The following is a 13,753-nucleotide window of genomic DNA, read 5'->3' as shown; positions in this document are numbered from 1 at the left end:
ATGGAAGCAAGAGTGTGACAAAAAATACAGCTGTCAATTCATCAGGGGACTCAGAGAGTGGGGGGGTGGGTGGATGGGTAGGTGGATGGAGGAATGGATGATGAGAGGGTGTCCACGAGGTAGTGAGCCATGTGATAGGCCCTGCACAAACAGGTGCAATAGAAATTTAATAAACAGAAGCTATAAAATGAGGATTGTTTGCACGGACTTTCAACTAAATCACACTTCTGTCTCAAATAAAACATTGTGAGATATAACTTCTGTATATAGAGCTGAATATCTAATGGCTATAATACACCACGAGGAGGAGGAAGAAGAGAAGAGCATTCTTCTACTCCTCAAGCCTTGTGCCGACACGAAACTTTCAGCAAATAAACAACATTTTCAAATCAATCCACATTACTGTGGACAATATGTCTCACCCGATCTTTACTTTCTGGTCCTGGAGGTCACTAACAATTACAATCCTACCTCTTTATCAGAAGGTGCAATCGAAAGCTAATTTCCCTTAAAGCATGCCTCTTAACTCTAATCACCTAGAGGGACACACAATGGCCAGGAGCTCCCGAGTGCTGCCTTCCCCCACACTGACTCACCTCAGGCCCTTTCCAATAACTCCGAGTGGATCTGTGACTTCTTCTTGATTTTCAGTGATGGAGGAGTGTAAGTTAAGTATGTGTGCAAGAAAAGAAACATGTATGTTCGTGTTAAACACAGGAACCTCATGAGTTTAGGAGGTGATTTAATGTTAATAATTCAGTCAGAATTACATTCAATTATCATAATCATTAATAGTGTGACTGGCTACAGTTCACAAAGAGCTGTGCATGTTCAGTAGATTTCATTATGATATATGATATATTTCAAAGAACTATGGCAAACAGAAATCTGCACTCTTTCTGACATTCTGTCATGGGTCTGTGTAATAAATGGCATTATGTTGTGACCCACAGCACCGTTGTCACTTCCTGTTGTGAGGTCCGTGACACAGTCACACTGAGACAGTGTGGCAGTGGCAGAAAGAAGGTGAGTAGGGTACAATTGCAACTGTGCCAGTTACTGCACATGAACTTTATCTGGCTGCTTTTCTCTAACACACTTCATTCCCAGCGGCAGCCTTGACCCTCTTGCCTCCTCTTCACTCCACTGCATCACTAAATGCAGCCATTTTGGCTCCCGTAGGGCCCATGATAGAGCTTTGGTCGCCTCCCGGCCACATTCATAGCGCTGGGCCTGTAATGAAACTATGGATTTTCTACTGGAGTCCTGACACTAACTGCCTGTTTGCTGTGCATCTGGTGTCTGCTGCGCTATTCTGTACTGCATATATGGAGAGGGGAGAAGAGAAAAAAATCCCCCAGCAGCACCATTTCTGCGATTCTTTTCACATCTTTCTGGCAATGGCAATGGCTTGTCAACTGAATAGCATTAACCAATGACTTTATATCGACTTAGAGTCACAAATATGAGGACAGCTTTTGACTTATGTCAAGGGAAGCTTAAATGCAGAGAAACATTTTACGCCATTATTTTATCAAGTATTACAAAATACCCATTTTTTCTTCCACTGACACTGACATCATGTATATGGATTTTTCATAAGTCACAATTCTATAGTGTGGTTGTAAGCAGATGTAGTATCAAAGCAAGAGAAAGTGTAGACTGAATCCTGTTCGCAGCCACTGTGTTGTGCATGGCTGAGCATGTCCTCACAAACACCGAGCTCATCTGCAAGCGCACAAACACGACGACAGAATGAACATGCCGAGGGAGTTAATGAGCGAGTGTGCTGTCTCTGCAGTTTCATCTCTCTCTCGCTCACATTTCTGTCTCTGTCTCTCTCTCTACCACACACACACACACACACACACACACACACACACAAAGGGGTAAACATGACCTACAAGCCCACTTATTTCCAACCCCAGTTGAAACTGCATTCCCAGCGCTGTGCCGCTGCTCTGTGCAACTCCAGCATTCAGCAACGTTGCAGCAACCCAGTTTCAATGTTGTGACTGCGTTCAAATCCCCTGCCTGCACTACAAACATCAATGCTCCCTGTGACTCTCTCTCTCTCACTCTTATCCTTCCTCTTCCTCACTATTGCCAGCCGCGGCTGCCCTGACTACTGTTGCCATGGCAACCGAGGAGCAGGCCCGCCACTGGGGGATTTGAAGACAACTTGGAGTAAAGACCCCTATGTTACTGGAGCCTTATTATTGGGTGTGTGCTTGTGCGTGCTCGAGTGTGACCGTGTTTATTGTTTTGTGCTCTAAACCCTCTGATATCTTCTGCACAGTAATAAAACGGTTCTCTCGCGGGGTTGCCGGTTGTCGGTGGTCGAAAGCCATACCCTCACTGTGGCACGGGAGAACATATGCGACTTAGAGGAAATGACTCATCATTGATTTCGCTGCAGGAGAAGATGATGAGTGAGAGAAAGAACAGAAAACAGAAGATATGAGCAAACTGAGGGAGAAGCCCATGCATCCATCACTTTCCTCCCTTCCCTCTCTTATATACACCCCCTGTGCTGGCACTATCCATTCCAAGGTTATCAGTAATCCAATAGCTTTCCCTGGAAGCAGGCAGTTTTCCAGAGACACAGCCAATATCCTGAAAGCAGAAACATCCGGAAGGAATTCCTACCAAGTGACACAGCGTTCTTCCTGTCTTCCTCTGTGACAGGATGAAGGGGTTGCTAACATCCTCGGCTATTTCTTTCACCTGTTCGGACCATTTCTTTTTAGTCTCTGTGGCATTTTGGTGTTTCATGCTGACGCTTCAGTGCATAGTCACACAGGGTATACGTGAGGACTTGTTCGACATAAACACTCCCACACTGGCTGGCAATCATGTCCTAGAAACACGCAGCCACACTATAGAAACTATCAACCATGCCAGATCATGAACGCACACACACAAACCAAGGTTGAAGTGTCTGCTGTTATTTCTGGGCCACTAGTTCTTTGCCAGTGACCCATAAATAGACACCACAAGACTCTTATGGATGATAACACATAGCTGAGGGTTCTTTGGCTCAAGCTTGGAGGAAACAGAGTGATGATGCAGGGTTAGCTTCAAACTGTGGGATATGATGCATATGGGCTGGGGTTACATTGACTTAAGATCAGTTCTTCACTAATGACAAATAATTCAATCCCAACAGGAATACATTAAAATCCCCAGGAGGATTTTAGCTCGTTTACAGGGTAAGAAGGTGGTCCATAAAGCATTCCAATGGTGTTCAGGCAGTGCCTTATAATGACCACGACTGTAATGTATGGTGTCCTTAGTAACTGTGCATACAAAGCACTATCTGCTACTATAGTTCAGAGAGTGCGGTGCACGTATGTGTACATGTTCTCATGTTTCCTGCATGTTTTTCCTGTTGTGTGCGCCCGTGTACTTGCATTCGTTAATGAGTGCATGCATGTAAAAATGTGTGTGCATGCAGCCTCTCTCTGGGGACCCTGTTTGCAGTGCTTTAATTAGCTTAATCCACCAGGAACACATGGACGGAGGAGTGGAGAAGGAGAGGGGTGTGAGGATGGCTTGAGAGAGAGGTGGCAGAGACGGAAGGGTAGACAGAGGAGAGTATCTCTCCTCCTGCCATTTGCGACTGCTCCCGCCCCCCGCCTTGGCTCTTGGCAGTGTCAGTGGCTGGCCAGACCATTGTAAAACCAACAGGGAGGAGGAAACTGTCTCCGAAATGGCCACATGTGCTGTTGGAGGCCAACTAAACCATTTCCTGGGAGACGCTGCATTCAAACAGTAGCCAAGCTAAATGACCAATTAAATATAATAGGCAGGGCTTAATTGGTGTTAGCCGATTTAGAATGACACCGTGCAATTAACGTTATAGAGAAGGTATGGAGGAGACTGTTGGGAGTGCCTGTGTACCTTGGTGTGCTCATTCAGCAAACAAAACCAGCATTTGTGGCCAAGACCATTTTCATGGGATAGATAGTGTGGAGAAAGGAAGAGGGGGGTGTAAAGAAGAGTGACAATAAGAGGGGAGGAGGAAGAGAAAGACTCTATTGGGAGATAGTGGGTGGGGAGCGAGGGAGGGAGTGAAAGAGGACTGGAGATGGGAGGGAAAGAAAGAAGATGCACAAACAAATGCTAGCCTTGGGAATAGATGCAATCAGCTCAGTCAGTCAGCTAATGACTAATTCCATGGAGAAAAGAGGGGAGCAGAGAGAGAGTAGCAATGGTGTGAGTAAATCAAAGAGAGGAAAACAGAGGGGCTCGGTTAAAGAGACTAGAAGTGAACGGGGAACAAGAGACAGACAGGGAGAAGAGAGATAGATGCATACATGACTAATTAAAGACCCCGTCAGTTTGAAACATTTGAACCAAAGGAAAGGATGGATAAATATTTTACCACGAAGAGGAGACGATGAGCTCTCTGTGTCTCTCCGACCTAACAGACTCTGGATGGGAAGCGGAGGCGGAGGAATGCAGGAGAAATAGAAAAAGAGGGAGGCGGTGAACACGGAATAACGCTGTGTCCAGTGAGCCTCCTCTTAAATGCCTAATTCTTCATTTTTAAGGGCTTAGCAGATGGAAATGGTAAAGCCACAAGGTCAGCTGCACCCATAATAGAGCCATTAGCTGTTTCTTTGCTAGCTCTGCTAATGCTAAAAACACGCACCTAAGCCACTGCTGGAACAACACCTACTCCTTTTAATTAGCACTAAATTAAATCTCAACTCAGTAATTAGAGCGGACTTGCTGCCCTGCACACAGGAACTAATAACAAACAAGCCAGAGAAACTGCAGTAAGTTCACTTTAGCCAACTGTTACGCTAAAAGATTAGCCAGAGGGCATTAGACCAGCATGGGGAATTGGCTTTCCGCTTGGCTATCACCAACTCTTAGGCTAACAGGATTAGCCACAGGGTCAGTGCAATATGGCTAGCAGTGGTCAGGAGGCGAGCGGCTAAAAACAGGCAGGCTGGGGGCAAGTTACCAAGCCAGCTTACATTGTGATGAGGCTTCAGGCTGAGGCATTTCCCTAAGGGGGACCCGGGATGGGGGGCGGGGGGGTAATTAGTTAGACGGCAGGAGACGCCACCATGCTGTGTGAGAAGGATGAACACAGGGAGCTGTTGCATTTGGAGTTGTTTGTGTGTGTATCTCAAGGGTATTTCAGTGTGTGTGTGTGTGTGTGTGTGTGTGTGTGTGTGTGTGTGTGTGCCCATTTGCAGAGCAAACTCTATGCCCAGCTTGAACATCATGGCCCTGAAATGATCCCAAAGCATATGACAGCCACATGACGACACTTTTGCAACAGAACACACAAAAATTACTCCAGTAATCCCATTTTCTAATAAAATCCTGCACGCTAATGTATGCGGGTCCCTCTGAACTCGAATGCGTATTTGTTTCTGTACACACGATCGCTAATCATCTTAACGTCACTAAACCAGAGGAACTAATCAAAAACAATCTATTAAAAATCTATTAGCTTGGCAGTGGGTAATCTGATAAGCGTGCCACAGTCGCTTCCCATAGGAGTGTGTGTATGTGTGCACATGCTGTGTGCATTCTTCACACTAGATTAGCTAATTTGATAGTAACTCACATATTTACACTCGTTTACACTCGTCATTTGGTATAATCGAGATGAAGAAGTCCCTCACATCCTGTTATTGACAGAGATTCAAGGTAACCATCAAAGTGTCTTGTTCCATTCTACAGTACGTCCTTCTCCTATGTCAGTGTATCTCTCTGTAAACACTCATCATTCCTGCCACTACAGGGTTACATAGCTTCCATGTGTTGTTAAGGACTTGTGGAGAGCTGCACAGCCATCTAAAGGCAGCCTCTTCTAAGCCAAGGCATATACTGTGGGGCTGCTGGGCTTAATTGCAAGGAAATGAGTGTGCGAGACATTGCGTGAGCATGTGTGTGTGTGTGTGTGTGCCTGTTTGTGCGACACAGCCACTGTGAGCCAAAGGTGATTGATGCCCGCTGTGCCACTCATGCCGAACCCTCTGGACGTGGTGCTGCCATCCAACGTGCCCCAGTGTGTGTCCAGGTTTGTATATACCTGCATGAATGTGCTCATTTTGGCTTGTTAGCTTGAGATATGACATCCCTTCTGGTGTCAGTATATTCGTGTGTGCATGTGTGTCTTGCCAGACGTGAGTGTGCCAATGGAGCCTTGGCACTGTGCCATCTACCAGGTGTGCTCTTGGCTGTATCAGTTGGCATGGACAGAGCTCTGCCAGGACACTAAATCCCCTTTTCCACCCACAACTTTCCTCTCTACAGGCACAAATATTGCTCCATGTCAACACCAATGACAATTTCTGCAAATCTGACCAACATTTTAATGTAAACGTCATATTCTTGAATATGGCATTATTAACACTTGCCAACGCTGGCAGAAATCCCGAAGAGGTAAAAGGCATGTAACTTTGCACATACTGTATATATATATATATATATGACATGAACAGCAGGGATTCTTTGATGTTCCATCCTGAGATGTCTAATGGAGATGACCTAGAAACAGGGCTGGCCTAGTCCTCTCACTTGGATCATGTGAGCATCCCAGCTTGCATCCAGACTTCTCTAATCTTCCCTTAAAAATGGATTCTAGCATGGTGCATTTATTATTCATCTCTCTCGCTCTTTTCTTTTTTCCCCTCTGTCTCCCTTTCTCCCGGCTTTCTCTCCCTCTCTCATCTGCTCCTCACTTTGCCTCATTAACCCCTGGTAGTAGTGAATTAGGATGGGAACGCAGAGGTAGTGAATGAGTGCCGCGCGGTGCGGTCACACACCGTCGGACCGGGCTAAAGTGCATTAGCGCCGAGATTATCAAGGACTGCACTGGCATCAATGGCATTAGCTAACATAGGAGCGCAGTGTAACTTATCGGGCACTTTACAAGTGATAGGCTTTGAATATTTCATTTCACTGGTGAAATGACTATAATATGAAAAGATATTTGTTAAGATTTGCGAAGAGTAAAATCAACTTGCAGTGATTCACAGTGTCCCTTAATGTCGCCAGAACTTGGTAGTAATGTTGGAAATATGGATCATTATGGCAGATGACGCTCTTGTAGGATAAAGGTGAGACGATAGAGACACTGCTTTAATGAGACCGCGTGGGTGGATTCACAAGTGTGTGTGTGTGTGTGTGTGTGCGCGCATGTGTGTGTGTAGGAGATGTGGTTGCATTAAATCTTTGAAGAAGACCCCTCATTACTGTCTACACTTACAACCTAAGTGCTACAGCCCATTTTCCAAGATGTGAAAGTGTCTGTGTGAGTGTGTATGCGAGGTTGTACACTTTTTTTTACATGCAAACTTCTAACATGTATGTACATTTCGATGTCTATGCTCTCCGCATGTGTGTGCGCACTCTGCCCTTCTCTTTAATGAGGCAGGATGATTAGAGAAAAACAGCGATCGCTACATCTGATCTCAACACGCGCGCACACACAACGCTCAACTATTATCAGGGAGAGGAATCTTTGATCACAGACGGAGACAGAGAGATAGAGCGGAAAGAGAATATGTGAGCAGCAGATGAAACAGAGAAAATGAGAGGGGGAACAGATGCAGACAGGCGACACCAAGAAGCAATGGATGATTTCTTTTACTAATTCATAACTGTGGTTTTATGGTGGCTATTTTAGTTAGGATGAGAGTTATGGGTGCCTTTTAGACATTGTTTATGCGTATGACATCCAGCAACCTAAAGGACTGTTTCTCAGGGTGGCTGCACCCGAGGGCCTGAAGTCACACATCTTATATTCACTGTGTCAAATTCTGCAAGGACAGCCTCTGAGACTTGAGTGCGCCTTTGAGTATAAATATGTGTGTCCGTGAGCGAGAGTGCGTGTCCGCAGGGAGGTGGTTTGTGTGCTTTGATAGGCTGATTTCCAGGCAAGAGGAAATGATGACAGGTGGGGGAAAGAATCATGAGAAATAATTAATGTTGTGTAGATGTGTATACATGTGTGTCCACCTGTGGCAGCCCAGTCACGCAGGCTACAATAACACAGGTAAGATGTGCAAAGGCAGGTTTCCTGGGGTGAAAAGATGCACTGTACATACTTGGCGTGTCACATTCACTTTATAGCTTAACGGGGCTGTGTGTAATTGAAAAATGGCATTTAAAAGCTGTGCTGTCAGGAGAGAGAGAAGACCGCTACAGAAAATGACACACTTTGCTGTTAATGTGGGAACATCCTGATAAGATTGGATGACTGATGGCGCTCAGGGACAGAGCTAAATTAAGTGGAAAACTCAGTGTTCAATGCAAAGTGTAAATTATCTGTTTTGTCTGAGCGCTCGGTCTTAGCTTCTATACCCTCTACCGTATCTGATCCTTTTCATCAGTCTCTGCGTATCCATTTCCTCTGTCTCGTTCTCATCCGTTCTGCATTTGTGTGTGTGTGTGTGTGTGTGTGTGTGTGTGTGTGTGTGTGTGTGTGTGTGTGTGTGTGTGTGTTTCTGTGTGTGTGAGACCGCATGCAGTTGTGTGAACTAATGACCGAGAGCTACTGAACGCCTGCACAAAGCCAGCCTCTGTGCCACTGCCCGGGCCAAACAACTCGTGGCTCAGCTGGCCGAGCCAAATGATGACACGCACGCACACACACACGCACGCACGCACGCACGCACGCAGACACACACAATGACTATGGTATATTTTTGACTTGGACTTTCAGTTTATGGATCTGAAAAATAACACACATTCACCGAGTGAGAGAAAGCTTCACACACACATATTTCTTCCACAATCACTCCTCCCTGACTGCATCTACTGGTTGAATGTAACTGGTGTGTTTCCACAGTGTGTTTATTTGTTCCCTTTTTGGGTGGAGGTGCTTTCTGTAAAGGCAGGGAGGTGGACACGGACATTTAAATGCAAACCACAGACACGCGAGCCCACACATACACGCACGCACACACACACAGGGGAGTTTGACAGGGCAGCATTATGCACCAGTGGAATAACAATCATCAGTCAATTAGGCCGTGACATGGTCTCTTGATGGTGACACAGGCAGTCCCAGTGGAATACATCAGTGACTTCACGCGGCAATATACACATACAAACGACAAACTGTCACTTGTCATTAACCCCTGCGATGCCATGTGACCAGTGTGGCTGCTATAAAACACAGTGGATTTAAAAGATGACATCAAACTTGCACCAAAAACAAAAATAAGAAGCAAACTTATCATGTATGCTGATGGTTATTTCACATTAAATGCTGAACCAGACACATCCATTTTCACAATATATTAACACTACAGTTAGCATCTGTAATGCATTTACTCTCCAGTGCCGAGTCAAATCGTTCTATATTATTTTGTTACAGTGACTATTTACTTTGTACAACACAGCTGTATTTTTCTTTGAGAAACTCAAGATATTTTGTCATAAAGAAAGTGTGTGCAAAGCGAGTGTGTAGTTGGCGAGTGAACACACCACATCCTGCATGTGTTTCACAGAAAAGACAACTGATCACCAATCTAATGGTCAACCAGCTGCCACAAGTATTTCATTACACATGTTAGAGTGATTAGAGCTTATGGAGGTTAGACGTTGTTCGGCAAATTCATTTTGAAGTAACTGTATAGCTGCAGGTGCTCATTTCGGTTTGGGTAAAAACCTCCAACACACATAAAAAGGATATGCAACACTTTTCTCCTCTTGTGGTCTCTTCCTCTGCCGTTCTTTAATAATAGCTGTCGGCAGCGTTTGATCAAATAAAACTAGCGGCAAAACTCACAGAATCTGATGTCAAGAGGCATCGTTCATAAAAACCAACTGTGTGTTAAAGAGGCCTACTGTGTGGAGCAGCTAGTACATATCAAATCCCATCTGGCACTTGATGTTTAGATTGCAGCTGCTCGGCTGATGCCGTCATCCTCTCATCCTTTACGATGACAGAGCTGATAGGGGTTCTCGTTCTTGCTCAAGGACACCTCAACAGAACCAATGCTAATCAGCTTATGGGAACACTTTGTCTGGTGCAGAGGTCACCCGTGTTATCTTTTGGTTAAGAGACATTTACACTAACCAACAGGCACTCAGCTGCCCTGAGATGAAATAATCCTATTTCAGAGGATTTTTATTCTGCATTTAATGAACTTTAACTCACATTAGAATGATGGTCTTACTTGTCCAGTATGTTTTGTTTTTTTGTTGTTTTTCTTTTGCTAGCCATTAAAACTACTGTTACTCTGTGACCGTTGTTAGAAGGTGTGCTTCATTGATGTCTCGATCAGTTGAATGGATACTGAGCAGCGCCTCCCCGCCGCATCCACCTGAGGCTGGCACGGCCACAATGGGCACGCACCAGGCGCTGGGGGGCTCCTACCACCTGGCACACTGACCGCGGACACACAGCAGATGGCTCGAATGGGCCCCCGATGGAGGGCGCGGCTGAGGAATCCTAATGTGTGTTCGTGTGGAAATGTGTGTGTGGTATCAAAAACAAGCATTTATAATAGGTATTGGATTATTGACTTGGATCCTCTCCTTTGTCTGAGGTCCGCAGGCCACCTATTGAGATTGTGTATATGTGTGCGAGTGTCTGAGTGTCACAGTGAATGCTCTTTCATTGTCAATGCTCAACAGTGCCTTAAAGTGCAGCAGAGGCTGAGAGAATCGCCCCAAATCACCAGAGTTTCACTTCAATGTCCATCTGCTGATTGCTTTACTGCACAGACAGAGGCGGCTGACTTTCTTCAGACAGGAAGACATAGAAAGGAGAGAGTGAGAGCGAGATTCAGTATGTAAAGCTGCCGTGCTGACAGATGAACAGAGACACGCTGTGACCAATGACAGGCCAGGCCAAGCAGACAGAGATAATGAAACAGTCAAAGGGAATGGAGGCTTTTAATCCTAAATATTAAGAGCAGCGGCTGGTCAGCCCGCCGCTGTGTCCTTGACCACAGCAGTATCCAGATGACCGCTGGAATGAGTTAATCACACAAGTGGACGTCACCTCTCTTCATCACTTCCTTCTTTCCACCTCCTCTCTATCTCCTTCATCTTTCTATCTCTCTGTCTTCCTCTCCCTGTATCCTCTCCCATCTTTGTCCTATCAAACCAGGACTCATTAGTAAAAGCTTCCCCTGTGTGTGTGTGTGTGGCCAACAGAGCACAGAGGGACTTCATTAGTGCATTAAACATGTTGTTTGTGCCACCATCTTGTTGCTCTGGACAACCTTGAGCAATAGAGTTGGTTAAAAATAGACTCTGAGTATAGATAACACAAGATATCAAAGCCCTTTAAGTTCAGCAAAATGATGAAGGAAGAAATGCTTCAGGTAAAATAATGTTACTTAAAAACAGAAGCATCATGTGGAGCACACTGGCTGTTTATTTTTATCTATATAGCCTTACTAAGAAAAGTTTTGTGCTTGCAAACTCTCAAATTCTGTCAATCCTTCCCCTCTCTTACACTCGAACTATGACAGAAAAACACACGAGAGAACTGCCTCCTTCTTAGCACCATCATCCGGCCTACCACTATTCTCCCTGCTTCTACTCCTGTCTCCCTTCCACATCCTCAGGCTTGGCTATACAAACAGCGTTCAACACAAGTGCTCTCCAGAGGAAAGTGTGAGAATAGGAATGCGCTCCGTCTTGGCATCATGGTCTGCGCGCACTCCCACAAAACTGTCAAAAGCTAAAAGCACGCTCATGCAGAAACAGATCCTGACGACTCGAGCGTCTTATTTTACTGATCGGATAATAAGCACACAAATAAAATCACTTATAGAAACACTGACCTACAAAAAAAAGCAGAGCAGAACAGGATGAATGCGTGCTGAATCAGGGAGGAAGAATCTGCTATCACACGCTACTAATTCAGTTGCTCTTTTTTCAGTTTTTCTTCATCTGTCTCTGTATTACTTCGCCCTTTTTTTCTCTCTCTTTTTCCGATACTGTCATTTTTTCACTGGGTGTTTCTTCATAGCGGGACTGAAACTGGCACTGCTGTGAGTCTGCTGTGCGAATGTGTGTGTGTGCTCGAGTGTCAGGTTTTCGATATTGTTCTCTTCTATGCAAATTGAATATTTTCCAAAACTAGATTTCTTGTTGTTTTGGGGAATTTCTGTCTGAAACAGAAGGCAGCCAAAAGAACTGCAGGCTCTTTGGCTCTGTTGTTTCACACACACACACACACACACACAGACACACAAACAACATACCTCAACAACCTACTGTAGCATTGCTCTCCCAGGTGATGCTCCACACGCACACACACCTCAACCACAGTGCATACCAGCGCAGAAGAAAAGATGTGACGCTAGCTAAATAAATAAAGGGACCACTGCCAAGCTAAGTGAATGGGTGTCACTTTGACAAATGCACAGTGCTGAATCTTAGTCAACACTGTATTGTTTGTCGTCTCGTGCTCCCTCATAAACACACACGCACAAATCCATCCCATCACAAGCGCACACGTTATTATGCGTACTGTGAGTGACAAACACACAAACACGACGTGCATACACAAACGCGCATTAAACACACGCAAACACACAGGCTGATTATACATTCATAACACTGAATGGATGACAGGTCTTGAGCAGTGTGGCGGGAAACGGGGTGAATGCTAATGAGCTACCATTTACCCGGAGAGCTGTGTCCCCTACAGACTGGACACACACACACACACACTCAAAGATGTGACACATGGTAACGAACACCCAGCATGCTCACAGATAGACTCATCACCGTGGCATATTCTACCAGCCTGCATCTAACATTCAATCACAACAGTTAAGCACAAGCCAAGAATATCTTAAACCAAACTGTTACATCAATGTCCAGTCAACAGACATCCAAGAGCTTTCTCTCAGTCCTTCATAAAAGGGTAAAACAGCTGCATCTGTGTGGTCAAAGTGGACACAAATGACCCCAAACTGCTTCTCAAAAGTTTCAGTCAGCCTCCAACAGAAAACAGAAAGTTAAAACCTCCATCCATCCATCACCTCTCCATCCCTCTGTCCCACCTCTTATCTACCAACCTGAATTAATCCCCACTACACAGCTGGCCAGAACAGAAAAACCATTCGCCAGTCATAGCTGTTGGATTGATTGAAGGCGAGCTCTTAAAATTAGAGGCGAGGCAGTACGTGGCGTTGGGACCCAGCAGTAACGTTTTATGTCTAACGTGACTCCCATGGCAATCAGTGAGGGAGAAGCCATGGACTTGCTTCAAAATTGCTTGTTGAACGAACACGTTTTAAACAGGCACTCCAATGGCCGCTAGCGAGAGAAAAATGGAGTTGACTGCATTTAATCTTAGCGTAAAAAGTGCTTCACGTAAATGCACAAGGATTAAGCTGCAAGCGCACGGTTCACAAAAAGAACAACTTCCACCACTGGCTGAAAAGCTACTTGCCAACCAAAACAGAGAAAAATGATACTAAATGAGTTATATCCATTTCTCTCAATGTCCTTGAAATTACAAGTACCAAAAAGTGCATTTCCCTTTAAGTGCAGCGCTCAAAATTAACCAAAAGACAGGTGACATTTTATTCAATTTATATGGAAAAGGAAAAACTCACACATATAAAAAAAAAAGGCCCAAAAATAAAAATCCTACCTTCTTCAGTTTGCCATTCCGCGTGCCAACAAAAGCCACAGTGTTGCCGCGGTAGTCGTACGCCGCCACAGAGGTCATGCCATCGTCTTTGTCGATGAAGAGAGGGGTGCCCTCGATGGTGCTGGTTCCCCCCAGAGGTTGGTTGAAGTC

The 13,753-nt window shown here is 45.1% G+C and overlaps 1 protein-coding gene across 4 annotated transcripts in view; it reads right to left on the bottom strand.

The window, feature by feature from the left end:
• Positions 1-13,753, bottom strand: part of LOC121612496 (plexin-A1-like) — a 183,671-nt gene that overhangs the window by 119,010 nt on the left and 50,908 nt on the right. For all 4 annotated transcript variants that reach the window (XM_041945414.1, XM_041945430.1, XM_041945423.1 and 1 more), the window contains exon 3: positions 13,604-13,753. This exon is cut by the window's right edge and continues 33 nt beyond it. In XM_041945414.1, the coding sequence (XP_041801348.1) occupies positions 13,604-13,753 (150 nt within the window). The remainder of the gene's footprint in view (positions 1-13,603) is intronic.

The sequence above is a fragment of the Chelmon rostratus genome, chromosome 2 (genome assembly GCF_017976325.1).
Source record: "Chelmon rostratus isolate fCheRos1 chromosome 2, fCheRos1.pri, whole genome shotgun sequence".
Taxonomy (NCBI): domain Eukaryota; kingdom Metazoa; phylum Chordata; class Actinopteri; order Chaetodontiformes; family Chaetodontidae; genus Chelmon; species Chelmon rostratus.
This window is presented reverse-complemented; position numbering and strand designations above follow the sequence as displayed.